The sequence below is a fragment of the Zootermopsis nevadensis genome, unplaced genomic scaffold (assembly GCF_977971745.1).
Source record: "Zootermopsis nevadensis isolate Lab colony 2312 unplaced genomic scaffold, Znev_1.0 Znev_ptg000016l, whole genome shotgun sequence".
In the NCBI taxonomy this organism is placed as follows: Eukaryota; Metazoa; Arthropoda; class Insecta; order Blattodea; family Termopsidae; genus Zootermopsis; species Zootermopsis nevadensis.
Window position 1 is genome coordinate 10,862,969 of NW_028259148.1, and position 26,734 is coordinate 10,889,702.

At 38.1% G+C, this 26,734-nt stretch overlaps 2 protein-coding genes across 5 annotated transcripts; both read left to right on the forward strand.

Annotated features, from left to right (window-relative positions):
* The first annotated feature begins 44 nt into the window (after positions 1-44).
* LOC147873753 (fizzy-related protein homolog) lies at positions 45-3,132 on the forward strand. The gene is made up of 6 exons (XM_087349803.1): positions 45-140; positions 565-697; positions 1,810-1,914; positions 2,182-2,311; positions 2,771-2,969; positions 3,091-3,132. Exons 1-6 carry the CDS (start codon positions 45-47, stop codon positions 3,130-3,132), a joined length of 705 nt encoding a protein of 234 aa, XP_087205929.1.
* On the forward strand, positions 686-14,674 carry LOC147873754 (fizzy-related protein homolog). Of its 4 annotated transcripts, none has more exons than XM_087349902.1 (13): positions 686-825; positions 1,126-1,300; positions 2,771-3,297; positions 4,125-4,157; positions 6,233-6,349; positions 7,334-7,399; positions 7,834-8,094; positions 8,310-8,498; positions 9,962-10,186; positions 10,491-10,623; positions 11,350-11,513; positions 13,739-13,906; positions 14,030-14,674. In XM_087349902.1, the coding sequence occupies exons 6-13, from the start codon at positions 7,379-7,381 to the stop codon at positions 14,069-14,071; spliced, it is 1,203 nt and encodes a 400-aa protein (XP_087206028.1). In that variant the 5' UTR covers positions 686-825; positions 1,126-1,300; positions 2,771-3,297; positions 4,125-4,157; positions 6,233-6,349; positions 7,334-7,378; the 3' UTR covers positions 14,072-14,674. The 4 variants fall into 4 exon arrangements, with proteins under 4 accessions (XP_087206028.1, XP_087206026.1, XP_087206025.1 ...); XM_087349900.1 differs by lacking the exon at positions 14,030-14,674 and adding an exon at positions 1,810-2,061 and having other exon boundaries at positions 11,350-11,575; positions 13,739-13,994; XM_087349899.1 differs by lacking the exon at positions 14,030-14,674 and having other exon boundaries at positions 11,350-11,575; positions 13,739-13,994.
* Positions 14,675-26,734: the final 12,060 nt, after the last annotated feature.

Below are 26,734 nucleotides of genomic sequence, written 5' to 3' on the forward strand. Positions count from 1 at the left end.
AAGTTGGGAAGGAGTGCGTTACTTGTTTTGTACTTCAAACTGCAATGTTACCGACATCTTGTCCTTACTTGCAGTCAGGAGATCGCTTTATTGAGCCGCGTGCTGGCAAGAGTTGGCGCATCAAGTTTCTCATGAACACAGTAAGTGTTTTTCATTAAGTTATGATTTTTGTGATTTTATAAGAGTAGTGGATAGATGAAGTGAGTATGCTGTGCTCAGGATGAAATCAATTTGTGTTCATGACAATACTTTATCAGATATGTAAATGAACCTTTATCCACAAAAATTGGTTTCATCTTAATTGACTACAATTGCACTGTACAAAAACAATAACAGATTATGAAATTGAGGACATAAGAAGTGCTGTATGTCCCGGTAATTAATTTACTTTTTTTTTTCTTTGGACCTGGAGTGAGTGTATCATGCCATCATTTAAAACTACTATTTGTGATGTACTTCCCATCAGGTCTTTTGCATGAAGTTGTCTATAAGCTTTATGAATTTCTCTTTATGTAAGCCAGTTGTAGAAATGTCAATGAAATTTATGTCTGTTTTTAAATATAGGAGTCTGGCCAGAATGGATTTACTACGAAAGAGGCTCGTGAAAATGGTGACAGAGGGAGTGGGAGATTGGCATACGCATGTCTGCTGAAAAACGAACTTCTTGGCGCCAACATTCAAGATCTTAGAGACCAATGTGATGAGAGAAGAGCGTCCATTCCAGGATCAAATATATTTTCCTTGTCACCACTTAGTGCACAAAGCCAGAAGTTGCTTAGTGCACCGAGAAAGTGAAGGAGGAAAATATGAAGAATACCCTTCAAGGTTAGTCATATTTTGTATTAGTTTTAATCTTGAAAAATCCACAAATGAAGTATCTCTGCTCACTCCACATTCCGTCTCAGTGTCTGATTCTCCCCCGTCTCTGATGAAATCTGAATTGGCTGACGTGGCTGTTGTCACTCCATGATCAGCTGTTCTGCCAACACAAGCCACGAGACAATGATAGAATGTTTATTATGAAATAGTTAATTTTCTTCTTCTTTATATTAATCATTGTGAGTTTCATATTTTGTACTTTAATATTTGTCCATATTTATTGAAGGTTATGTCTTTTTCTTGAAGGTGTTGGATGCCCCTGAGCTTCAAGATGACCTCTACCTCATTCTTATTGATTGGTCTTAAGAGAATGTGTTAAGTGTGGGATTGGGAAGTTGCGTCTATCTTTGCTGTGGATGCTGTATTAAAGTATGTGTCTGGAAATGGCAACTCTGTGATATCAGTTGCATGGAATGAGCGCGTAAGTATTGGCCAGACTGTTTTTACTCAGATTGTTGAAAATTATTTCTGTTAAATATGAATTTGGTTATTTCTGTGTTTGTTGTTATTCTTTAAAGTATTTGTTATGCATATATGCATTATTAATTGTATAGGAAAATTATCACTATGCATTGACATGTCAGTTGTTTAATGTTTACCATAATTTTTGCAAACAATGCACTTATGCACAGTCAAGTTGGTTATAGGATGGGGCCAGTTGTGAAGGCCTTGTTTATGTAGGCTGTTCCAGCCATAAAGACCTATGAGCCAAAATGTATTTGTCTGTGTTTTGATATACCATGGTGTCATGATTATGTATAAATGAAAAATTATTGCCATATTCTGCAAGTGCTGTAGATAGTAGATAAGGATATGCATGTTCTGACCAGGAAATGTTACCGAACAGATAACGCATCATCACCTCTGATATAATTTAGGACTTGCTTTAATTAGTGGACACAATAATGACCTGGTGTTTTGCATTTGTAGGGATAGCTGTTGGCACACATCATGGCTACATGCAGGTCTGGGACGTTGCTATAAGTTCAAAAGTTAATGAGCTGCAAGGCCATTTTGACAGAGTTGGAGTACTTGGTTGGACACAATCCTTAATATACAGAAATACATTTTTTTTGCACCTATTGCCTGGTCCCCGCACCATCGTGGACTCTTGGCTAGTGGTGGAGGCGTAGCAGATCAGCATACTCGTTTCTGGAACACGCTCACAGGACTACCAATGCAGTGTGTAAACACTGGATCTCAAGTCTGTAATCTTGCCTGGTCTAAACATTCCTCTGAACCTGGGGAAAATTAAGTATACCAGGCCCCCAACTGTGGTTCAGAGCACACATTAAACTGTAGGGCCCCTCTTAATAATCACCCTTTTGGTTGGGGTAATGGAATCTGCCCTGTGGTTGCCCCCACCTGAACAGGAGATTCTAGACTTACCCGGAGTTGGCAGAGGCCTGGAGAGATCATCCCTGGAGACATTGTAAACCAGAAACATTTAAATGATGTAGAACTGAATTTTCCTTTTTCTGCTATACCTTTGGCAAATTGGGTGTACCAGTACAAGTTTTCTAGGCATGTTTGAGTCCGTACAGAGCACCTGATAAGTTTTCTTTGTCCTACCATACACTTACAACTCTAGAATGTCTGAATAGATTTTTATGACTTTGGCATGGAAATTATGCTGTTTTGATTTTACTCCATAATTGTACTCTGCAATCTGTAATACCAACATGACATGCATGGTACAAGTTGTGAGGTAGCTGGATTACAATCTACAGTGATGCCAATGTGCATTAACTGATGATGTCAACACCTGTTGTGCTGTCATTGGCTGTTAATTGAGAATGGCTGACAAATTATTATGGAAGTTGGTATGGATGTTATGTCATATTGTTGCTTTTAATTCCAATTCTAATGGAAGTTTGATTGTTTGTTGTAGGTTTAGCTCCCTTGGCTACCCAAAGAACATAATAAGAGTGTGGAAGTATCCCAGCTTGGGACAGGAGGCAGAACTCCCTGGCCATCTGTATAGTGTGCCCTACCTGGCCATGTCACCTGATGGAGAAGTGATCGTAACTGGCACTTGTGATGAGACTCTTCAGTTCTGGAAAGTATTCAGCAAAGCTCATTCAAAGAAGGTAAGATGTTTAAGTCATCCATTTGAGGGGAGGGGGATTTCTTGTAATGTTAACACTTTTTAAGGTTACATTTGTAGACATTTATAAAAATGTTTGATGTGATATTCATATCTTGTTTCAGGAGAAGCAATCAGTCCTAGACCTCTTCGCCACCATCTGGTGAAGAATCTGATTGTTTTGTTATATTTGATTGTTATGTTCAAATTACTTTTGTTATATTTGTTTTTGAAATTAATTGTTTTTTCTAATTGTTCATCTGCAAAACCGAAAAAACCGGGGTCCACTCTCAACGCTTTTACTAATGTGTGGAGTAAAACAATATAGCCAGGTAAGAAATGGTTCCTTTGCTGAATTATGTAAATAAAATACACCTACAGTTCATTACTTTTAGCTTTAACGTTGGCAAAAAGCAGTTTCAACTATTGACACCCTTGCATTCTTGTGTAATTTAGATATATGCATAGATGGCAGGTGTAGGTGGCAATGTTCCTAATCGATATGGGGCTTGGTGATACTCTTTTGTCTTTAACAGCTGTCTGTGTTCTGCATTTGAATTTTTGTAGGTTCTTTTACTGAAAACTGAAATATTCAAGGTTCGTAGACACACTGGATATATAAATTAATTTGTGGAAAACTTTAGACTACTTGATGTAATTAGGTAAGTAGGTTTGTGTTTAAATGCTTTCCTACATTGACTATTTGTGTGTCATTCTCTTGGTTCTCTTAATGTTCCATCTTTGAATTCAGATTTGCTGTAAAGGAAGTCTTTAAAGTTGGGTTTAATTTGTAATGGTACAGTAGTTTCTTCTTTACTTTAGTGAAATTTGTTATATTCTGATACCTGTGTTTCAATACTCCTTAGTACCAAGTAGAACACCATACAGAAAGTGGTGAGCTGTGTCTTGTGACAAAACCTTTCACAACAGCAGAAATTTAATTTTTCCTACATTATATAATAATAATAATAGTACTGGTTTTAACTTCCAAATATTTCTATTATTTCAGTAGTTGTAACTTTTATTCATTGTTAATCTCCTTTCCCACTTTTATAGGATAATTTGTCCCTTTGAGCCTGAACTAATTTGTGTGTATTTGTTAGTTAAGAAGGTGATTGATGTTAAAATGCTTGACTAATTATAAATCCTTCTTTTATAGGTTACTCCTGCCAACTTTAAGTCTACTAGAATGGTAAGTGGAGTTAATTTCTGATTTTGTAAACTTATTGATGACTATGGTAGCATGATGAATACAGTGAAACCTCTATCCATCGTTCCCGGAACTATCGTTTTCCCGGATGCATCGTCCGTTTTGTTCGGTCCCGAATACATCCCATATAAAATAATGTTACATTTTCCCGCTTCTATCGTTCCTCGAACTATCGTTTTATCGCATCGATCGTTCAAAAATCTTAGTCCCGGCCCACAATTTTCCCGCAATGATCGTTTCTGAGAATTTAAAATGCAGATTTTTGAGATAAATTAATACCGAAAGACGCACAATGTTTTTGGAATACACAGTAGCGGTAACCTGTTATGTCGCCCAACCAGCACAGATTCTTTTGGAATGAGGGGTCAGCGGTGCAGGGGTGATAGTTGGAGTGAATGGCGGTGCCCATTGTCAGAAATTTTAATTTGGGTGCACTCATATTTCGTTCCAGCGATGCCAGATGGCATGTGCAGTGTGAATTTCTTCACAAATGCTTTTATTATAAGTACAAAGGAAAGGCGAGCGAAACTTTTTCATTCTCTGGTTCATCTCGTGTCTTCTACAGCTACGTTTCGTTGAGTTCGGCAGTACTGGTACTTCCATTTTTCCTGTTATAGTCCGCGCAGGTTGATGGAGCAGTGAGGAAGAGGGAGAAACGACGAATGCGAGCCCGAACTTTGCCGAGTTTTGCCGAAGCACACGCTGCATTGGCAAAAGTGAAGTCGTTCTTTTATGCGCATAATATTAGTGAACGTGACGAAGAAAACATTTTGAACGTGGAAAGGGCTCTGTTTGGCCTAAAACGTAAAGTTTCGACAAACCAGTTGTCCATTAAAGACTTTTTTGGTAAAAAGAAGTAACTTTGAAAGAGAAACATTGTTTTTTTTTAAATTTTTAATGCTTTCCCGCATCTATCGTTTTCCCGCATTCATCGTTTTTATTTCCCACCCCCGCCGAAAACGATGCATCGAGGTTTCACTGTAATTGAATTGGATGGCTGGGAACAAATCCCAGTGGACACATTTCAGTTTTGTGTTATCAACGTGTCAAAACACCTCTAGAGCCAAACCAAGTCTTTTGTCCAAAGGATGTAAGGAGATGGCTCATTTCTGAGTTCACATGCCATGTAGTCTGGTTGAAGTTTACTGACAATTCAGAGTTACTAGCTTCCTCCAATCATGATGGCTATAAGTCACACTGATGATGAAGACAGCAAGTACATCTGAAATGCTGGTAAACTTCTACCGGACCACACAGTTTCACAACCCAGAAAACAGCCGTCTTCACATCCGCTGTCATGAGTACCTCAAGTCCTACCTAAAGGAAGAACGGTTGCAAATGTGACCACTTGCGTTGTTTACGTGGAGCTCATCATTTACTTTCAAGTTGAATATTATGGTTGATCCTTGTGGAGAGACTTGCACTTTGTTCCTTAGGCAGGCAGAATTCAGAGCAATCAGAATATGTAACCCAGAAATCTGCCCACTTGGGAAGTGTATCTTCAGGCCGTGAGCTTACAATGATAGGATCAGTGTAATTTGTTATTTATCCAGCGAAACCCTCTGATGGGCACGATCTGTTTCACACGGAATGTCAGAGGTGTGAGGAGTGAGCTGGGCCAAATAAAGACACCTGATTCATCTTCTTTACATTAAGGAGAAAAATACAACTTTAGTGATTGTAATATATACCTGCTGAAAATTAGTGTGACTGTTGGTTTCCACCTGCTCAAGTGTTATTAAATTATAACCTGTCGCTGAATGTAACATTTCTTTACTTAATGTCGCTGTTAAGTGGTTACCACTGTGTTTGGGAAGTTGTGAGTTCAAATCTTGAAGTTTTTCATGGTTGTGTTCAGTCCCTCTGGGCGAATGTCGTGATAGTATTTGAAGTAAGCTGTGACCACTTCCTTCCATGTCCCTTCCACTTCAGAAACCATTGTAGCATTTGATGCTGTATAGTTAGAGCTACCGAAAGTGTCTTCAAGTGAACTGGAAATAAATAATGAATATTTCTGTGTGTGTGAAGATTTCCCCTTCATATGTTTATTATTGCAGGTGACCACTTGAAGATGGCACTTTTAGACAATATTAATTTCGTGCACTTCTGTTACTTTCTGCCATGATGACATTCAGTCCCACATGATGTTGGTTGGTGGTCATTAGGATTCTTGGGTAAGATGAAATGTTGGACTTCATAAGCATGGCAGAGTGGCATGTGCATGTACACGTGTGGTTGTTTAAGGGAGAGGAAAGGATAAAATTGGAGGAGTTAGCATTTTACAATTATAGATGCACAGAAAAGTGCTTTGAGTTTCCCGTTTTATATTATATCCGTGATTTGTGTGATTTATCCTTACTTATTCATAGGTGAGGCTGCACTTTTTGTTTTGCATATATGCTGATGAAGCAACCATCTAACTAACTAACTAACTTACTTACTTGATGGCTTAGGGAACACTATTCATCACCATATCAACCCAAGTCTCCCCCGTCCCTGCCGTTGGCTATGAAAATCCAATCGTCTTCATCTCCTGTGTCCCATGGATCCTGCCTGATGGTATCCTTCCATCTTCGTATGACAATCGCAAACAATTTCTGCATGTCAACTTTGAAGTCTGCAGCAGCAAAGAATAGGTTCATTCACAACCCAAGTGGAAATTTTCTTTGTCGTTCTGATAGCTTTGTTCGTTATTGCACTGCTTAGTGGTGATGAAGGCATTTTGACTGTAGTCGTGTGTGTCTCTGGTGTGTGAGCTGAGGACGCTTCTAGATTTTACTTGCATTCTGGTTTCTAATACATGAAGTGTGCAGTTGAGTATAAGAATTTTTCTCTGATTTAAAAGTGTGTTACATATTTCCATACTGGTGACATTTCAGGTTCTCATGGCAGCAGGTAAGGAAATTAGTGTCCTCTGGAGGTTGCACCATGTAGTCTGTTCGAAGTTTGACAACATTTCAGACGCACATTCGGCCTTCTTTGCTCTGATGATGAAGGCAGCAAGCACCTCTGAAACGTCTGTGGACTTCCGCGATGCTACTTGGCACAGTGCCCCAGAAGACAGTTATCTTCATATTGTATATTGTTCTCTCAGTTAGTTGAGAAAATGTGGTTAAAGGAATTGTGAGATTTTACAGGCATCTTTTCCTTACTTTCAGACAGGCGATCGGTTTATTCGGCCACGCTATGGCAACAGATGGCGGATGAAGTTTGAGATGAACACAGTAAGTGTTTTTCATTGAGTTATGATTTTTGTGACTTTTTAAAAGTAGTGGATAGATGAAGTGAGTATGCTGTGCTGAGGATGAGATCAATTTATGTTCATGACAGTACTTTATCAGATATGTAAATGAACCTTTATCCACAAAAATTGACTACCATTGCACTGTACAAAAATGTTATCAGATTATCAACTTGAGGACATAAGCAGTGCTGTATGCCCTGTAATTAATTTACTTTTTTTCTGTTTGGACATGGAGTTAGTGTTTCATACCGTCATTTAAAACTGCTATTTGTGATGTACTTGTATAGCTCACTTCCCATCAGGTCTTTTGCATGAAGTTGTCAACTCCCCATTGTCTATAAGCTTTATGAATTTCTCTTAAGATAAGCAAGTTGTAGAAATGTCACTGAAATTTGTGTCTGTTTTTAAATATATGAGTCTGGCCAGAATGGATTTACTACGAAAGAGGCTCGTGAAAATGGTGGCGGAGGGAGTGGGAGATTGGCATACACATGTTTGCTGATAAACGAACTTCTTGGCGCCAACATTCAAGATCTTAGAGACCAATGTGATGAGAGAAGAGCGCTCATTCCAGGATCAAATATCTTTTCCTTGTCACCACTTAGTGCACAAAGCCAAAAGTTGCTTAGTGCACCGAGAAGGTCAAGGAGGAAAATATCACCAATACCCTACAAGGTTAGTCATATTTTGTATTAGTTTTAATCTTCAAAAATCCACAAATGAAGTGTCTGTTGTGACTTCGTGATCAGCTGTTCTGCCAACACAAGCCACGAGACAGTGATAGAGTGTTTATTATAAAATAGTTATAATATTCTTCTTCTTTATATTAAGCATTGAGAGTTTCATGTGCTGTACTACCTTATTTGAATTTTATGTCTTTTCTGTTGAAGATGTTGGATGCCTTTTATCTCCAAGATGACTTCTACCTCAATGTTATTGACTGGTCTTCAGAGAATGTGTTAAGCGTGGGATTAGGAACTTGCATATATCTTTTTTGTGCAAGCACAAATCAGGCTGGAAGGCTGTGTGATTTATCTGGAGATGGCACCTCTGTAACTTCAGTTGCATGGAATGAACACGTAAGTATTGGCCAGACTATTTTTACTCAGGTCGTTGAAAAGTATTTCTGTTAAATTTGAATTTGGTTGTAAGATTTGAGGTTTTCACAGCGGTGATTACGAAGTTTTCTGTCTTCTGGGTTGTTGCGCTGTGTAGTATTCATCGCCTTGATGACGGAGGTAGCACGCCCTCAGAAACGTTGGTAAACATCGACCATACTACATAGCGCAACAACCCAGAAGCTAGAAATCTTGTATTTGGTTATTGCTGTGTTTGTTGTTAATCTTAAAGTATGTGTTGTGCATAAATACATTATTAATTGTATAGGAAAATTATCATGTAGTACGTAATGTTGATGCAGCCTATGGTCACCCGCCACTAGAATACTATTTGACGTAATTGTTGGTTTACAATTAACACATTTGTTTATTGGAGAGCAGGTCCTGATATTAGGTGGCCAATATTTCTTGAGCTTTGCATAGCCTCTTCCCGTTTAACACTCTACTACTGTGCTTTTTTATACCATGTTATTGAAGGATGTGTTCAACTGTAGCTAACATATGACTTGTGGACTTTGCCCTTGAAGTTAGAGCAAAAGAAGGTCCCTCTCTTATACAGCAACATGGGATCAGGAAGGGTTGTTATCTGTTGGAGTAGACTTTTTATTGCCTGTCATAAAGTAACTTTCCTCAGGCTTGTCTCATGCCCAGTAAGTCTGTGGACTTGTGTTCTTAATTCCGAAAGTTGCCAAAGTCCCCATTTTGGCCTCTTGTTGTTGCTGCTGCAATTCTGCTTCTGCTCGTCTTCCTTGTACTCATCTCAAATCAGTGTCAGCTGCTAGCCCCATTTCTGTGGGTGCTTTCTGCTTTTCATTTTATGTTTTGTGTCCATGACAAAGGAAACACCTTGTTATTTCTGAAGTTCACTGTTGTGTGCATTAGAAGAAATCTGAAGAATTTGGATTTCTTGTTGCAAACTTCCTGGAGGAAGGTGGAGAAGAATTGTGTCCTCCGCCTGCCAAGTGAGGGAGACCAAGCCCAAAATTTTAGTGGTTTGTCTTATAGAGATTTTTGTTGTGAGGTAGCCATATTTATTTCAGGATACATGCATTTGTCTGTATAACTTTGGCTTGTGGGTGTTTAGTGTTAACAGTAATTTTTGCAAACATTACAGTTACACACATTCAAGGTGGGTATGAGATGGGGCCAGTTACGAGGGCGTTATTTATATAGCCTACTCCATCCATGAAGACTTGCAAAGAAAAATGTATTTGTCTGTATTCTGATGTACCATGATGTCATAATTTTATATAAATGAAATATTATTGCCATATTCTTCAGCGGCTGTAGATAATAGGTAAGAATTTGCATATTCTGACCAGGAAATGTTACCGAACAGATAACACATCAAATCACCTCTGACATAATTTAGGACTGACTCTTATTATTGGACAAATTTATGACCTGGTGTATTGTGTTTGTAGGGAAATTTGGTAGCAGTTGGCACACATCATGGCTACGTGCAGGTCTGGGATGTTGCTATAAATTCCCAAGTTAATGAGCTGCTGACCCATCCAGACAGAGTTGGATCGCTTGCTTGGAATGGTGATGTTGTGTCGTCAGGAAGTCGGGATGGACTTATCTTACAATGTGATGTGAGAACTCCTAGTCTTGTGCCAGAGAGAAGGTTGCTTGGCCATCGACAAGAGGTAAGTAGGAAATCATTTAAGTGTTATTACTGCAAAACAGATGTAATATTTTTCTGGATTGTTAAACCATGTGGACTGACATAGATACCAGAGTTTTGGAGACACATACATACAGTCTCCATCTTGAGCTCTGAAGATAAAGACATTTCATCTCCGCATCGCATCATGACCCAGAAGAACAGCATCAACATCTTCACCACGGTCAGAACCTCACATCTAATATTGTTATTATAGTTAGAGCTGAAAAATATGTTTTAAATTATTGTCATCAATTTCAATTACTATAAATATACATTGTTTAAAGGTTTGCAGCTTGAAGTGGTCTCCAGACAAGCAGAGCCTGGCATCCGGTGGCAATGACAATCGCCTCAATATTTGGAATCTCCATTTGGATTCACCTGTGCAGACTTACACTCAGCATTTGGCAGCAGTGAAAGGTAGGAATCATTGTGTTTATCATCCGCATTTGTGACGGATTAAAATAAGATTCTATGAAGTGAATAAATATTGTTATTATATTGTCACGTGTTTGTGCAGTCTTTGATGCAGGAAAAATCATGCACTTAAAACCATAAGTGCTGGAAGAATCGGTTCCAATCATTGCCCGTAAATCACATTTATTTATGACACCATTTTTGTGGATATATTCCAAATGTGAAATAAAAAGAATGTTATGTTTTGGTTCATATTCTCAAAAAGATATTGATCGTGGAAGGGATTGATTGAAAACAATAGGAGCAAATTTTGTTTAATGCCATTATACCATGCCTTGAGCATTAATTGAAAAACTCCAGGTCATCTCCTCCTCCTCCCCCCCCCCCCCAAATTTTTTTTATGTAAATGCATTTCGTTTTCCTGTACTGTGTATAGTATTTGCTGCTTCACATGATTCGTAATTGAGTGCTGGAATGGAAAATTGAGAAGAGCGTAATATAACTGATACAAGTTCATGGTTTCTCCAATATGGTGCTCATATTCTTTGGATGTCATTGATTTCACTGTTCTGCGCAGCATTTATAATTTGCAAAGTAAATTTCTTCACATTTCTCATCTCTGCCTCCTTCATTCTCTTTCTTTATTTTAATATTCTATGCAGCATGATGTATCAAACTGATGATTTGGACACAATTCTTAATATACAGAAATACATTTTTTTTTTTCAGCTATTGCCTGGTCCCCGCACCAACGTGGACTCTTGGCTAGCGGTGGAGGCGCAGCTGATCAGTGTATTCGTTTCTGGAACACACTCACAGGACAACCAAAGCAGTGTGTGAACACTGGATCTCAAGTCTGTAATCCTGTCTGGTCTAAACATTCCTCTGAACTGGCAAGTTCTTTGCATGTCGATGTGATCTGCAATTTGTACTTGGAACGATATTGTTGATAGAAGTAAGATATATTATTATTATTATTTTTTTTTCTTCGGATAGTGAAGTATTTGTAAAATAGAAGATTAAATTTAAATATATATTGTGTTCACCTTAACATTTTATATATTATTTAGTGTTCTGTCTGACGACAGGTCCATATGAACAGGATCCTTCCATCCTTTTCTCGGACTGGGACCTGTTCATATACGTTCTTGGCAGATGATCCAGAAGTGGTTTTCCATTGCCTTCTTCTGTGTGTGAATGGAGTAATTGTTGGGATGCCACGGAGGAAAACTCCGTGTTGCCTAGACCACGGCCTTGCCCAACACAAGTTATAAATTCGGGCACCGCAAAAATAATTTTGAAATGCCATTTGCCTCAGGCATAATTTATAAAATCTGTACATTTGTACTTTGATGAAGATTGCACTTAATGTAACCATAAAATTATAACTGCGAAGTCGTCTCCACTTGGGACGGTTCCTTGCCTTCACCCTGTGTTGGCAGTGTAAAAGGGCCAGCTTTACATCGAATAAGTTTTCATTAGGTTAATACTTGTCGTTTACAGAGGAATTAACAGGGTTTTCATTCATCCACATCTCTCAGATTTTGCTTATGAACTGATGTCTTAAAATTTTCCAAAAATAAATTCTTGGGAAATGAAGTGTACCGTACCCCCCACTGTGGTTCAGAACACTCAGTAAACTTTAGGGACCCTCTTACTAATCACCGTTTTGGTTGCGGTATGGAATCTGCCCTGTGGTTGCCTCAGACTTGCCCAGAGTTAGCAGAGACATTGTAAACCAGGAACATTTAAATGATGAAGAGCTGAATTTTCCTTTTCCTAGAATACCTTTCGGGATAGCTCAGTCAGTATAGTGACTAGGTACGGGCTGGACGACCGGGGTTCGATCCCTGACGGGGGCAGAGGATTTTTCCTCTAGCCTCTGCGTCCAGACCGGCTCTGGGGCCCACCCAGCCTCCTCTATAATGGGTACCGGGGGTAAAGCCGGCCGGGGCGTGATGCTGACCACTCACCCCCATCTAGTGCTGAGGTCAAGGAAGAGAGGAGCTATACCTCCACTCACCCCAAAACGCCTACATGGCGTATAGTGGGACAAACTTTTTTTACTTTTTAGAATACCTTTGGTGTGCGCGATGTACCAATGCGTGTTTCCTAGGCATGTTTGAGTCCGTGCAGAGGACCTGATAAGTTTTCTTTGTACTACCATACACTTACAACAATAGACGTTTGGCATGTAAAGTACTCTGTTTGAGGCTACTCCATAATTGTACTCTGCAATCTGTAATACCAACATGACATGGTACAAGTTGTGAGGTAGCTGGATTACGATCTACAGTGATACCAATATCCATTATCCTGTGCATTAACTGATGATGTCATTGTTTGCATCATTACCTGTTAATGAGAATGGCTGACAAATTTTCAAGGAATTTGGTATGGATGTTATTCCAGATTGTTACTGTAACGTTCTACTTTGTATAAATTCGTGTGGATTAGTCTTACTAATGTGGTAGTGTGGCTTGGCATGGAGCAAGGCAAGTTCCCAAGGATGCTGGTGTCAGCTTAAACATGCTCAGCTAATATGATAGATAATACGTCCATGAGGCTACAACTTGTTTCATAAGACTATCACATTTATTTCTAACACTAAGTTCTACATAAACTTTACATTTAATTTAAAACATTACCTTCTTAATTTAGGCTAATTCACTTTATCCTTAGTATATTCTAGTTACGAAATTTTGAATATTTATTCATCCACCCGTACTAAACTTGAATACGTCTCCTCAGCGCTTACCTGTTAGAAGTAGTCCAATCAGCTGCACCTTGCCCATCTTGATTCTAGTAACCTCCTGCTATCTTCGAAGTTTCGGCCCATCTGCTCTAGATCTCACTTCAACTTCCTTTCACAACCTTTCCGTTAGCGTTTTCCCACATTATTTTGCTGACTCCTAATGGCTACGTCTGCATTTTTTCATATCCTGAGAATAAGGTGAACTAGCCTTGCTGCTTTACTCTAGACAGGAAATGAATCAATAGATTCCTACATGCAAAGGTCTACTATACTTACTTCTAACTACATTCAATTCTCTACATTCATAATTCACTACATTACTTTTGATTCTATGTTTTATGGAAATTTAATTGTTTGTTGTAGGTTAGCACCCACAGTGACTCCAAATACAACACACACATTTGGAAATATCCATACATGTCACGGGTTGCAAATCTCACTATGTCTCCAGACAGAGAAGATATTGTAACTGGCGCTGGGGATGAGACTCTGCGATTCTGGAAAGTGTTCAGTAAAGATCGTTCACGGAAGGTAAGATGTTTAACTTATTCATTGGGAGGGGGAAACTTGTATCTTGTAATGTTAACATTTTTTAAGGTTACATTTGTAGACATTTATAAAAATGTTTGATGTGATTTTCATCTCTTGTTTCAGGAGAAGAAATCAGTCCTAGACCTCCTCACCGCCATCCGGTGAAGAATCTGATTGTTTTGTTATATTTGATTGTTATGTTTAAATTAGTTTTGTTATATTTGTTTTTTCAAATTAATTGTGTTGATTTTTTATTTTCAAATATATGGTTAGATAAGACTCATGTTTACTCTTTAATGCCATATACCCAGAAGTACATGGTTCTTAAATCTCTTTATAAGTAATCAGCTATTTAGCCTTTTTATATATATGTATGTGTATATATACAGAGTGAGTCAAAAGTATGTTTACAAACTTTATGTGATTGTACTGGCAGAATGCATGCCTGATGATTCGAGGAAACCCTGTTGCGTATGAATGAATCCGTCAACCTTGTGTACATCGTGCTCGGGCATGTGTGGAGAATGGAGGAGCAACCTTTGAGCATCTGTTACAAAGAAACATCCCTGTCCTTATCTTTGGCAATAAAGGCATACATCAAGACTTATTTATGGCTATTATTTTGAAAAATAAGCATTTGCGGCCACATGTTCATAGAAACATTCTTTCCTATTTTTGATCCATTAATACACACACACAGTTTGTAAACATACTTTTGACTCAACCTGTATATGATTGTTTTTTCATTAAATTGTGTTGTATTTTTAATTTTAAATATATTGTTATATATAAGACTCATCTTCACTCTTTTAATGCCACGTACCCAGAAAGAAGTACAAGATTCATAATTCTTTTGATAAGTAATCAGCTTTTTGTTCTTTATATATATATATATATATGTATATATATTAAAAAAATTAGTAGAGTACTAATGTTTGAAGAAGGAAAAGGAAATAAGGATCTTACCTTACAATTCTTCATTGTTTCCTTTCACTTTTGTCTTTTATTATTCGTTTATTTCTCAGACAAATCCTCATTTGAAGTGATAAAGGGCCATTATCAACCACCCATACCTGCTGTACATGGAGTGTATGTATTGTAGCAATTATCAGGCACATTATTCCATCATCTTGTCTGTGGTCTCATACAGTGTGTCTCACTAAATGTGGAATCCACTGTGACACTTGCCAGTGCAGCTGCAGGAAGCAAACTGCCAGGAAATGAGGTGGTCACAATTAGAACATATCCATCACATGCTTGTGGGTGGGTTTTAACTTACATGGGACTCATAAGGGCAAACTGTTTAATGTGATTTCATATTAGACCTACATAAAATGATGTAAAAATGCACCTGTTGATAGGAATGTGAATCCTTTATGTCGTGCATTCATGGCTTAAATATATGTTTGTTTTCACAATTGTAAACGGTGTTGTTTACTGGTCACATTTGGTGCCAGTGTAATGTTTGTTATTCTGCACTTTGAAAGTGTGCATTCTGTCTCATAAATGAAATTCTTGGCCACACCAGGTAAAGTTGAAAAGTTAATAATTTACTCATTAACTTCTTGCTTTGTACGGAAATTAATTGGAATAACTGTTTAGTTCTTGCAGTTATTATAATTTAATTTGCAATATTTAATGTTCTTCTGCTGTTGTGTGAGTTAATGAGTTTACAGTTTAATTAATTTTCTACCTTAGAGTAAGCTGTCATCACTGAAATATAAGCCTCTTTTGTTACCTGTCTGAAAACCCTTAGAATGAGGTTTTTTAGTAGTGCATGGCATTAACTTTATTCTCTGAAATCACCACTTTATGATCCAATAAAATAGTCTCAAATATCTTTGGAATAACAGAATGGAATGGCTATCCTCTGAGGTACAGATTTTTTCCTGTGAAGTTCAGAATAAATTTCCATTTTTCAAACTTCAACATATGACATATATGTTTGTTTCACGAGATGTGACAATTACATCCCTGAAATGCCCCATAAAAGCTGTGTTTAATTACTTGCCGAATAATGGTTGCTGTTATGTTTGAAGCAGTCTTCCTGCATACCAATACACTTTGTGAAGCGGTTTATCCTCTGCTGGAAACGTTTCTGTAACTCCTCTTTAGGAATGCTTTTCAGGGTGGCCATTGCATGTCCCTGAAATTCTGTGGCCCCTCAAATGAGTGTTCAGTTTTTGGCATAGCCAGATGTGGTGAATCTGGTAGATGGTCCAGTTTCAACATCAATTTCTGGCCTAAAACTCGTAGACAGCAAGTGCATCATTACCAAGGTCATTGTCACGATGCGTAACTTTCAACAAAATCAAAGTGAACAGTTCTCCTGCGATCGAAAGAGAAGGGAAAAGGAACAAAATTCGTCTTCGCCTTACCCTCCTGGAGTCCTTTATGTCACTGGCAGACACTCAACATTTTCATGGCAACAGCACCTTCAACCTCTGTCAACACCCACACAGTAAGATAACTAAAATAATTTATGAATATAGGCCTGCAGTCACATAGTTGAAGGTTGCTTCTGAATCACAACATGCCCAAGAACTAATTTCTGGTTGATGATTATGAGGATAAAAATGAGATGAATATAACACAGCATGTCAAAATCAATTTTCATTGCCTTAGAATTCTTTGGTACACAGTTCCATTATTATAGACTCTTAATTACAACATCAGCTTTTATTTAATACACGAGCTGGAGTCCTTTCTTTCTTGTCTCATTCATCCCATACCTCATTTTTGAATGAGAGAGCGCAGTTGCAGTGTTATTACAAAGGCTGCATGCAGTCAGACTGTCAACTGGCTCTTAGTCTGTTAATGCTCAATGTGTTTTCATTCTAAGCACTTGAAAGAAGAGCATCCCACGAGAATTAACAGGTTGTGGGGGAACTGCGTGCTATAAACTGTGAAGGCACTCAAAATTTTCCCTGTGCACGCAGTAGATGAAAGATAGATTCACTTCACATAAGTGCTTTACGTTGGCGGATCCCATGGCTACTTAAATTAATTATGCTGCAGGTCAGGAATGCCAAACTTGGGAATGTGGCATGAGGGGGGGGGGGATAGAGATCGCTTAGTGATCGTTTTCGGACAGGAGGCAGCATGAATTCACAGAGGGACTTTATGGTCACATTTGAGATGCTTGATTTCTTTTGCCACATTTTGAATACACAGAGAAACTTGTCAAGGAAACCTAATGGAAAATAGAGATGAAGATGTGCACAAAAATTTGTACTGCATGGAGCATTCTTTTTGAGAGGCTGACAACACGCTCAGCTAGTTAAAAAATTAGACCCGTATAAATATGCTAGTCCTTTTATGGTGAGGAGTTAGCATCCCACCTGATTTCCAGAGATCCTCCATTTCTGGATGCCTTCTCCTGCTACCAGAGGAAGTGCCATGCAGTGGGAAAAGATGACTTAACAAATTGGTATTGGTAATGTAAATTACATTAAGCTAATTCAGCTTCAGGTCACTGTTGAATTTTACACATAATGAAGACATTTGTTTAATTTTCAGGGGCCTAGTCTGAATTTTAAAACAAAAATACACTTTTATAATCATGTCTTAATAAGACATTGTTACTTATCTCTTACACACCATATTAATTAAGTTCCACTATATCTGAATTTACTCACTAATTTTTTACCTTTGTTATTAGTATTGCAGGCTTGTTCTTGCATAGCTCCAGTCCTGATGCCTAATGGATCATAATGAAGTGGAAATTCTCAGCAGTGTTGAACTTTGGGATGTGTTGAGTGATATTTCAGCTCCAGTTTTCAGATGTTGTGCCTTTGAAATTCAACTGATAATATTAATAGTTTATTTGAATCTATGCAATAAATGATGTTTTGTTATTTACCAGTGAAACATACACATGAATATAAACATTTTTGATAAATTGCTACATATTTGCCAATTTTTTTCATTTTTAAGTTCTTCCAAAACATGTAAGAAAACTAATGCAGTTAGAACTCCATTCTCCACTGTCTGCATTATTCAGAGTAAGATGCAAAACATTCAGAAACAGTTCCGTTACAATTTTCCATCCACCTAAACTGTCAGCAAATTACTATACTTGAGGTAATGTACTTTGTTTTCTATGGCACCATCTTTTGGTCTTCTCAGGAATAGAACGGATATGAGTGGAAATCCTGGAAGTGAAACTAAAATGTTAAGAGGATCATTCTTTAGAAACAATTGTTACTGATATATATCTTGGTGTTGAGGAAGTTTAAAAGGGGCAAGTGTCACGCCAATCATAAGTACCAAAGTGATGAAGCTGAGAAGCAGAGGCAGACAAATGGTGGGTCGAATAACTGAAAAGAAACTGCAGCTGATACTCAGGAACATGAGAGTTAATACATAAGTTGAGTGCACAGTGAAAACATATCATAATAACGCTCGTAGAAGCAAACTTAATTAAGAGGGCAAAAGGTCTAGTAATTTCTGTTCCTGACCATTCACTTGCTGGTCAGAATTACCATTCCGTCAGCAGATGACTTTGTATGTTACTTTTAAGAAGCTTTAAGTGAACAGGTAATTTTTATATTAATATTGGTGTATAGTAAATATCTCTATGTATTCATTTTAAATTTACTTAAGTATTACAATTTGATATTTCTTAGAAGGTCTGGATGCAAGAACTTTATATGATGATGATGTGTTACACTTTGTTTCCTCTTGCTGGTCATTAGATACTAAAATGCAGTGGAATCTATGACTGATTTGCTGATGGTAATAATGAATGGACATTGCAAATGGCGTCATAATGCTGCAATGTTGTCTGTTGTTATAGCATAATTAAACAAATAAAGTTTCAATGAAATTACAGTAATTAAAGTACAGTCTTTCACAGCTAAGAGTTCTAACTCTGTGTTGCTGCTTCTCCAACTTGAACATGGCCTTTGCAATTGTTCCCTCCTTGAGAGCCTTAATTGCGTCTTCATACTGGCAAAAAAGAGTTTGTCTTGATGCCAAGTTTTTCATGGTCCAGATTCCTTCACACGCTAGGCGATGAAATGAATTACGCGTCATGGCGTATTAATATGAAGAATAAATGCAGATTAATTGCCTGAACCTCCTGCAATATATAATATATGGGCGGCTGATTCTTAATTGCATGCATTTCATTTAAGGATTGTGTTCTACTCCTTCCTAGAATCAAGCCAAGATAAAGCTCCTGTAATGATATGGTCAGAGCCTTGTTAGTGGCTGCAGCAATGAAGCAAAAGGATGTAATTTACTTGGAAAGAGTCAACATGAAGGACTAGCTTTAGCATTTGATTCAGTGGCTGTGACAACAGACATTTTTCAGTGTACCAGTGCCACAGAGCTCAGCTACGCATTCAAAGTAACAGACGACATTTTCAGAAAGTTTTGTCAATACTTTATGACCATAAAAATACTGCTAAGGTATTTTTAAGAACAAAATTGAATGTGCTTCTAATAAGGTGTTTTACTTGTCTCATTTGATTTACTGATGCTTCCAGTTCTCACTAATGAAGAGGTTGCAACCCTATGTTTGTAATAATTTTATGAGTTTGCTTTAAGAATAGAACACAATTATTTTGTTTGATGCATACAATTAAGAAGAACCAACTATTTGGCCATTTCTAATTATCTGCATGTGTTACCCAAAACACTGATCTAGAAGACATCCTATTTTTATATTTCAGAAGAATTATATAAGTGCTTTTTGTTACAATTACCAATTAATTTATGTCATATATGCATTCACTTTTTCCTCCATTTGTATATTTTTACAATACCTTTTTATGTACAAACTATCACATAAAGTACCCTCTATCAATTTTATGTAGTAGGGTTATCTTGCATGAGGCATCTTTGCAGATTACAGACTTTTAAAATAATACCTGTTAATATAGCCACTCAGCCAAGAAGTGGAGGAAATATGCTTTAAAACTGAAATCAATATCCTTCTTCTCCATTTGTGCAAACCATTAAAAAGCAAATTTCCCACATGCCTGTTTCCATCACATTTACATTGGGAGAATAATAGGGACATGACTGGAACCTGCAGCAAACATTCTAGGTGTTGAACAGTGCAGCTTATTGTTTTCCTAATCATGTTGAATATTGTCAAAAGATGTTGTTGATGAGTAAATGACTGCTCTTTTCATGAATGGAAACCCAGTTATTCATCATACCCAACGCAATTCTAACCGGGCTCATACTTTGAAATATGGGGGTTGGTGTATGTAGCTGCATTACTGTGTTATTCAGCATTTAAGATTTTAAGGAGCTTTATCACATCATCTTCAAAATGTGTTGTGTTGGTACATAGATCTCTTTGTCATGCCCTACCCTTCTGTTTCGCATACCACCTCATTATGCCGAGTCTTCTATTAAAATACGTATTTATGCAGTTATGAATGGCACAGTTGTATTTTAATTAAGAAATTTCAATGTTTTAGTTTAATTTGTATTTAAGTTGGTGTGCCTGTTGAATATCTGGGTGGTATTTGTGAATGATGAAAGGTACGAGTTTTGGATTGTTAACCTTAAAACTTCCTAATTTTCATCAAGCCTGACTTGTTCTTCCTGCTGCTTCCAACAATTGTGGACAAATAATTACAATATGGTGATTAATGCATGAGGTAAGTTAAAATGGGGTGTGTTACTAGAAAGTAAATACATTTGAAATTCCAACTTCGTGGCAGGTCATGTGAGTTAGTTCAATTGAAATAGTTTCATAGAATTACAATAAGTAAATGAACCTCAAAAACATCAAGAGGTAAACGTGGTCATTAACTGCAGGAATATTTCCGATATTTCTTTCATACCCTTTTGATATTTACAAAGTGCCTTGGGCCCGAAATTAAACAGCAATGGTTGTCAAGGAATTAAACCAACTAGTGAATCGGAATGCAGGCTGCGAGTGACAGCAAAGGAACTCATACAAGAGGCATCTCTTATATTCGTGGCAAGGCTGTCATACTTTTAACTGTATTAATGAGTTGTAAAGGGAAGGACACATCTTTACATGGTCCACTGAAATGCTCTAGTGAGTCATTTATAGTGACATATATATTGCTCTGCAACAGGAAACAAGCTATTATGGTAAACAAAATTAGGCTAGGTTTGTTTTAGGTTAAAACTTATTTAGTTTTGATTTTAAAAATAATTTGATGTGTTGATAGAAGAGTAGAGTTTATTTACATTCCATAGATCCTTGTTAGGACTCAACCAAAGGATGTAGATCATGTCATTTCATACAATATACATAAACTTCAGAACTTTTGACACAAGTACAAGAACGTATTTCACATATCAATGTACATAAACTTCATATTCTGCAATACAAGAGTGAAAAATAATTTTACAAATTAATATACATAAACCTCAGCATTTAAAATAGAAATACAAAACTTGCTTTACATATAGATTATAGATATATATAAAGCTTAAAAATTTTCAGCAGAGATAAAATCATCTACAGAATATAAAGAGTGAGTGAGTGATGGTCATTGTCTAGGTCTGCAGGTGTGAAGTTTATTAGCTGCATGAATGTCCTTGCAGTCTCCAAGAGGTTTTATCTGTGTAAATATTACTTTCTCAGATGGCAAGCGAAGATAGACCCTCAGGACAGGTGTTTGGAAATTACCCAAATTTTGTTGAAACCTTGCAGGAGTGAAGTCTTAAGGTTTCTGATGATGGTGCATTATAATCTGTAAAGCTGGCTTACACTTTGCTCATCATCTAAATTTTGGATACAAACACTACATTTAGGAAGTTGGGTCTTCTTTTGTCTTCACATGCAATAACGAACACACGACACGCAACTCAGGCTGTCAGTACTTGGAATCTATGGTTTTTGAACTGAGACAACACAGCACAATACATTCACCATAACTACCCGAAATGCCTCATACCTGCTTACGTCTGCCAAATGTGGTTTTGCAAAACTTTGTTAGGTAATCAAACATAGAGCAGAAATTATTACAAAATTTTCTATGTGTTGTCTTCACAATGAATTACTCTCTAAGATTCAACATTTAGCTATTGTAAACAATGTTCATAAAGCAAGAAAATCAAATTTTCCTTTAAGGTGACGCGATTCCGCCACTGCCTAACCTTCTGCATGTAGGCAGTAAGTACAATTACCATTTCTCTGCTTACAAAAAACAGACCTGATTTCTAAGCCCTTAAGCAGCGACTGGTACTGAAGCAGCTCAACACAAGTTCACTGTCACTTTCTTCTTCTTATTCTTATTATTAACTGTGTACAAACCTTTACAATTATGAACAGCTGAATCTAACTATGAAATTCATAAACTCAGCCAAGTCTTCATTGATTTTACATACGATTCTTGTATCAGAATTATTGTCAATCTTTTTTTTTTAAGAATTCATAACAAATGGCTGAAGAAAATTATAAAGATACATATTTTGTTATCTGTAAACTAAGGCAATCAAAAATGTTTTTTCCAACAGTATCCATCTTTCTTGACTGCCTTCTCAGAACAATAGTCTAGCATAAACTTAATCATTACCCTGATATTTTATCATTCATCCTTTGCATTACGTTATGAATGATTCATGAATCAGTGCAGGGGGCGTAGATCCAGATCTCGATGTCACTGTTCAGCTTCATGTATGCTTTCAAGGACATAATTACTAAGACCAAGAAGGAGACAGGAATACACATTAAGCTGGATGTTAGAGAAAAAGGTTGTGAGCGTAGGTGATGGACTGAATTGGCTGTGTGTTGCTTCCGTTGACAATCTTGAGTGTTTGCAATCCTCTGTGTTATGCTTCAAAGACGATTTTTGAGGGGCCCGGGCGCTGTTGAACCCATCGCCCCTGCGACAGGGAAAATGTTTCCTTCCTTCGAATCCCGATTATTCATTTTGACCAATGAGAGAACGCAGGAAGGTAAGAACTCTGGAAGAAGTGTCTGGAGTTCGATTTCCATCAAGGGCGATTCCTGTAGCTCCGAAACTAAGCGAGACAGAAGAAAGGATCAGAGTTTTTTGTTTCGAAGAGGAGATTTCGGAAACGAAGGCCTCGACACTGAGTTCGAGTCCCGACAAGGATGGTTTCTGTTGACGGGAAAGCACCCACGAGAAGAAATCGACGCCAAGGCAAAATTCTTTCGTTTCGGAGAGGAAATTACGTGGTCTAAGGTCACAGACACGAAAACAGTCCTCTGTTCGAGTATCTGTTAGGATGTTTGTTTCTGAGGTAATTTTACGGGCGTATTAAACGACGCACGTTCAATGATGAGGCCTGTAAGCTACCGGGTGTTTCCGAATTAATCTGCAGATTTTGTGTGGTTATAGTAGCCCATTATTTTTATTTATTCGTAGTTTATTTAACGACGCATTTTCAATAGGCGTAGCACAGGAGCATTAAATCCATTGATAAATCCTATTTTATTGTTTGGAAACACAAAATTAGCTTCATTTGTATTACTGCCGACTAACACGGATGCCACCAGATGTCTCAAAAGTAAAGTGCTGTACAATTTGTAGGGTTACCCAAATATTAGAAAAGTTTTTGTGGTAATATAATTTACCGCATTCGACCAGCGGCTGAATAAAGCACGTTGTTTGGAAATGGTTTTGAGGAATTGCTAAGGAATTTGCCTTCGATAAGGTGGAAATTGTCTCGTTGTAGAAGATTCGAGCAGAATATCGCTTGGATAACCTGTCTGCTTTGTCTTGAGTACTTCGAGGTTTTACTTTCGTTAAGTTAGAGAATTTTCTGGTGTTGATTCCGATTCTGCCTCAGATAACTCGTTGATGCGATAATTGTTCCTGTGCTCAAGCGTCATCTTCACGCTTCGGCCTGCTTGACCCTCGGTGGTCAGGGTATACCAGGCTAGGTGGCCCCAGAAGCAGACTGAACGCAGAAAGGGAGGAGGAGAACTTCGCCCCGTAGTCCACACAAAACTAGGATCGCGATCGACTATGGCCGCCAGATACGGAGTGTTTCGAATACGCATTCGCGGACAGCCGATAAGGGGTGATTCTCGGACTTGTGGGTTGTCGCGGGGCTAACAATTGCCGACTGTGAGAATAATAAATTGTTCCGAAATGGTGGGCGTGGCCTCTGACTGGTCAGAGGAGCAACAATCGAACAGCAGAAGGCAGAAGCTCGCCACGAAAATAGTAGTTTCGATAATTTGGTTTATCGGTCAATTCTTACTTTCTGTGAAGTCACAGGCTTCCCGCCCCCGCTGGATCAGTTTCAAAATTTCTTCTTTCCTTTAAGGGATTCTGACCTGTTGTCAGTTTATTGTCGCGTAAGGAAAAGTGAATTTGCGATTCGGTCCGTCCCTCGCTGTGAATTCGCTGTTTGGTGAAGTGTTGAAGTGGTTTAATTGTCTGCATATCAAGAACGAATCAATGTTTCAGCTGCTTTCGATCTCGAATTGATAAGAAAATGTTTACAGGGAAGTGAGCTGAGTTTATCCAAACAAAATTATTCTTAACTTACTGGGAAATACAATTAGTAAAACAGGGATCAGAATAAACTTCCAAGTTAACAAGGCGAAAAATTCCGTTCACTGGGTGCAGTAATTTATTTGTCGCGAAATTAACTGTAGTGTGAAATATTACGTGTAGCCGAAAACGCCTGGGATGGACGTTTTCGAATATTTATTTTTGTGTATGTGTTCAGTATTTTACGTCCTTTAATGACAAGACGTTGAGATATTATTAATTGTTTATTTAATACAAATTTAGTTCGGCTTTTATGAGAATGTATTCGAAACAGATTTATAATGTTATCGTCAGTTTCGCATCGCGTCACACAGTTCCAAAAGGAGATTCCACGCCATCTGTTGTTGTCCAGACCGTAAAGAATAGGCCTAGGTCATGATCAACGGCGTATTAGTTGGTGGCTGATAAATATGCGATAAGAAGTTGAAAGGGCACAACTGCACTGACCAAAAGGCGACAAACCCAAAAGCTGCCATTGTTGTGGAGTTCAAGGTTGTACTTAACGGGAGACTCCGCTCCAGGTTGTGAAGTTATTTCCTGGGTTTTTCAAATAACAGTTCTGCCACTCTAAACGATAATCGTTATAATTGTGAAAATGGTCCACATTGTGTATTGAGCACGTTGCACCAGTGCGTCATGTTGTCAGTTCCCTGTTACCTGAAGACGGTCATTGAAGCCAAAGCATCTTGTAACAATACGTGCTTGTTAACATTTGAAGCCACCCTTGAACAAAAAAGTATTGTTTAAGTAAAGCTTAAATTTTTCTACAATGCCCTTGTGTAAATGCATTGAACAGTTTCGTCTTCTTAAGAGCTGTGCCACTTTAATTGTTTGAAAATCACTTGTTTCTTTGTGGTGATGATTTTGTGACGATTTTTGAACTTTATGATTTCCAATCGACCTTATATTGTCGTCCCGAGACGAAACAAACCACGAGGAAGACGTCAGAGGGCTAATTACACTGGGAAATACAAATATCAAGAGCACGATCAACTCCCTTTGTGCCTTTTGTCGGAGAGGATCGGACGTCGTAATTTTCCTGTGCAGTTTTGCATTCTGAAGCCCTCCTCAACGAAATTTAATGATCCTGTGCGCCAAGCGATATATCGACCAAGCTCGGAAAGTGTTTTCCGTGACGCGTTCTTTGCAGCGTGCATTTGGATGTATTAAAGCCGTCTTATTTCGATACTTCCCACTTTGACCACCAGATCGTAGCAAATCAGCGACTGCCTCACTGCTTTCCTCAAACGCCATCTTGTTCTCACCGTTCGTAGGAAATTCAAAAGTACGATTTTGGAATCTTGCAGAATAGCCAACCTCCACATCAAATATCAAACAAGTCCGTCTACTGGTTCTCGAGTTGAATCGACTGGACGGACAGACAGAGACGACCAGCCCATAACGAGTTCTTGAAATGCACTTCATTGAAAGATAACAGATAATTTTCATTTACTTTGATAAGCCGTTTTAGGAACATTGAAGGGTTTAGTTTGATTAGTGCGTCTGAGTAAAACACTTTCTTCCATTCTGTAAGTCGTTTTATATAACGTACTGGCTTGCATATAAAATCGATGATAACTATCGACAGAAAGTGGAAATGTAACTGGCACACAAGGTCTATGCAAACATCGTCGAAGTTTGTTCGCAAGGCGCATGCGTGATTAGGGTTTCGACAGATGAACGAACACGGAAATTTATTGCTAGAGTTACGCTCCTCTTGAAAGGGAATTAGAAGTCAGACGTCATCACCCAAAGGGAGAAAGTAAGTGAAGGCCAGAGACAAATGGAGAAAAATTCACAACAAAGAACTTATGGATTTTACTGTTAAAATTGTTATATTAGGACGATTAATTCAATGTTACTGAGATGATTAGGTCATGTAGCATGCGTGAGCAAGGCGAGATATTTGTACGGCATTTTGGTGTGAATCCTGAAGGGACGAGGTAACTCGGACACGTAGGCACAGATATGAATATAATATTAAAATGTATCTTCCAGGAGTAAGGTCTGGACTGGATTTATCTGGCTGAAGACTGTGATGCAATCTCGGTTTTTGCGTTTAAGAGGAGGGATATTTGACTAGCTAACTAACTAACTAGATGGCTTACCGAACGCAAAGGTTCATCACCGAATTAACCAAAGCCCTCCACCGGACCCTGTCCTGGGCCAACAAAATCCAGTTTTCTTCAACTCCTATCTCCCATAGATCCCGCTTGATACTATCCTCCCATCTACGTTTAGGTCTCCCCAGCGGTCTTTTCCCCTGAAGTTTCCCAACCAGTACCCGGTGCATACCTCATATCCCATCCATGCGCGCTACATGCCCAGCCCATCTCATTCTTCTCGACTTAATCACCCT

What these genes read in the sequence shown, in the direction of transcription:
- LOC147873753 (XM_087349803.1), top strand. Translation starts at nt 45, where the DNA reads ATGTTACCGACATCTTGTCCTTACTTGCAGTCAGGAGATCGCTTTATT. An exon ending in TCAAGTTTCTCATGAACACA is followed by an intron (nt 141 to 564) that starts GTAAGTGTTTTT and finishes TTTTAAATATAG; the next exon opens with GAGTCTGGCCAGAATGGATT. An exon ending in TCAAGATCTTAGAGACCAAT is followed by an intron (nt 698 to 1,809) that starts GTGATGAGAGAA and finishes TTGCATTTGTAG; the next exon opens with GGATAGCTGTTGGCACACAT.
- LOC147873754 (XM_087349902.1), top strand. Translation starts at nt 7,379, where the DNA reads ATGAAGTTTGAGATGAACACA. An exon ending in CTAAACATTCCTCTGAACTG is followed by an intron (nt 11,514 to 13,738) that starts GCAAGTTCTTTG and finishes TGTTTGTTGTAG; the next exon opens with GTTAGCACCCACAGTGACTC. An exon ending in GTAAAGATCGTTCACGGAAG is followed by an intron (nt 13,907 to 14,029) that starts GTAAGATGTTTA and finishes CTCTTGTTTCAG; the next exon opens with GAGAAGAAATCAGTCCTAGA.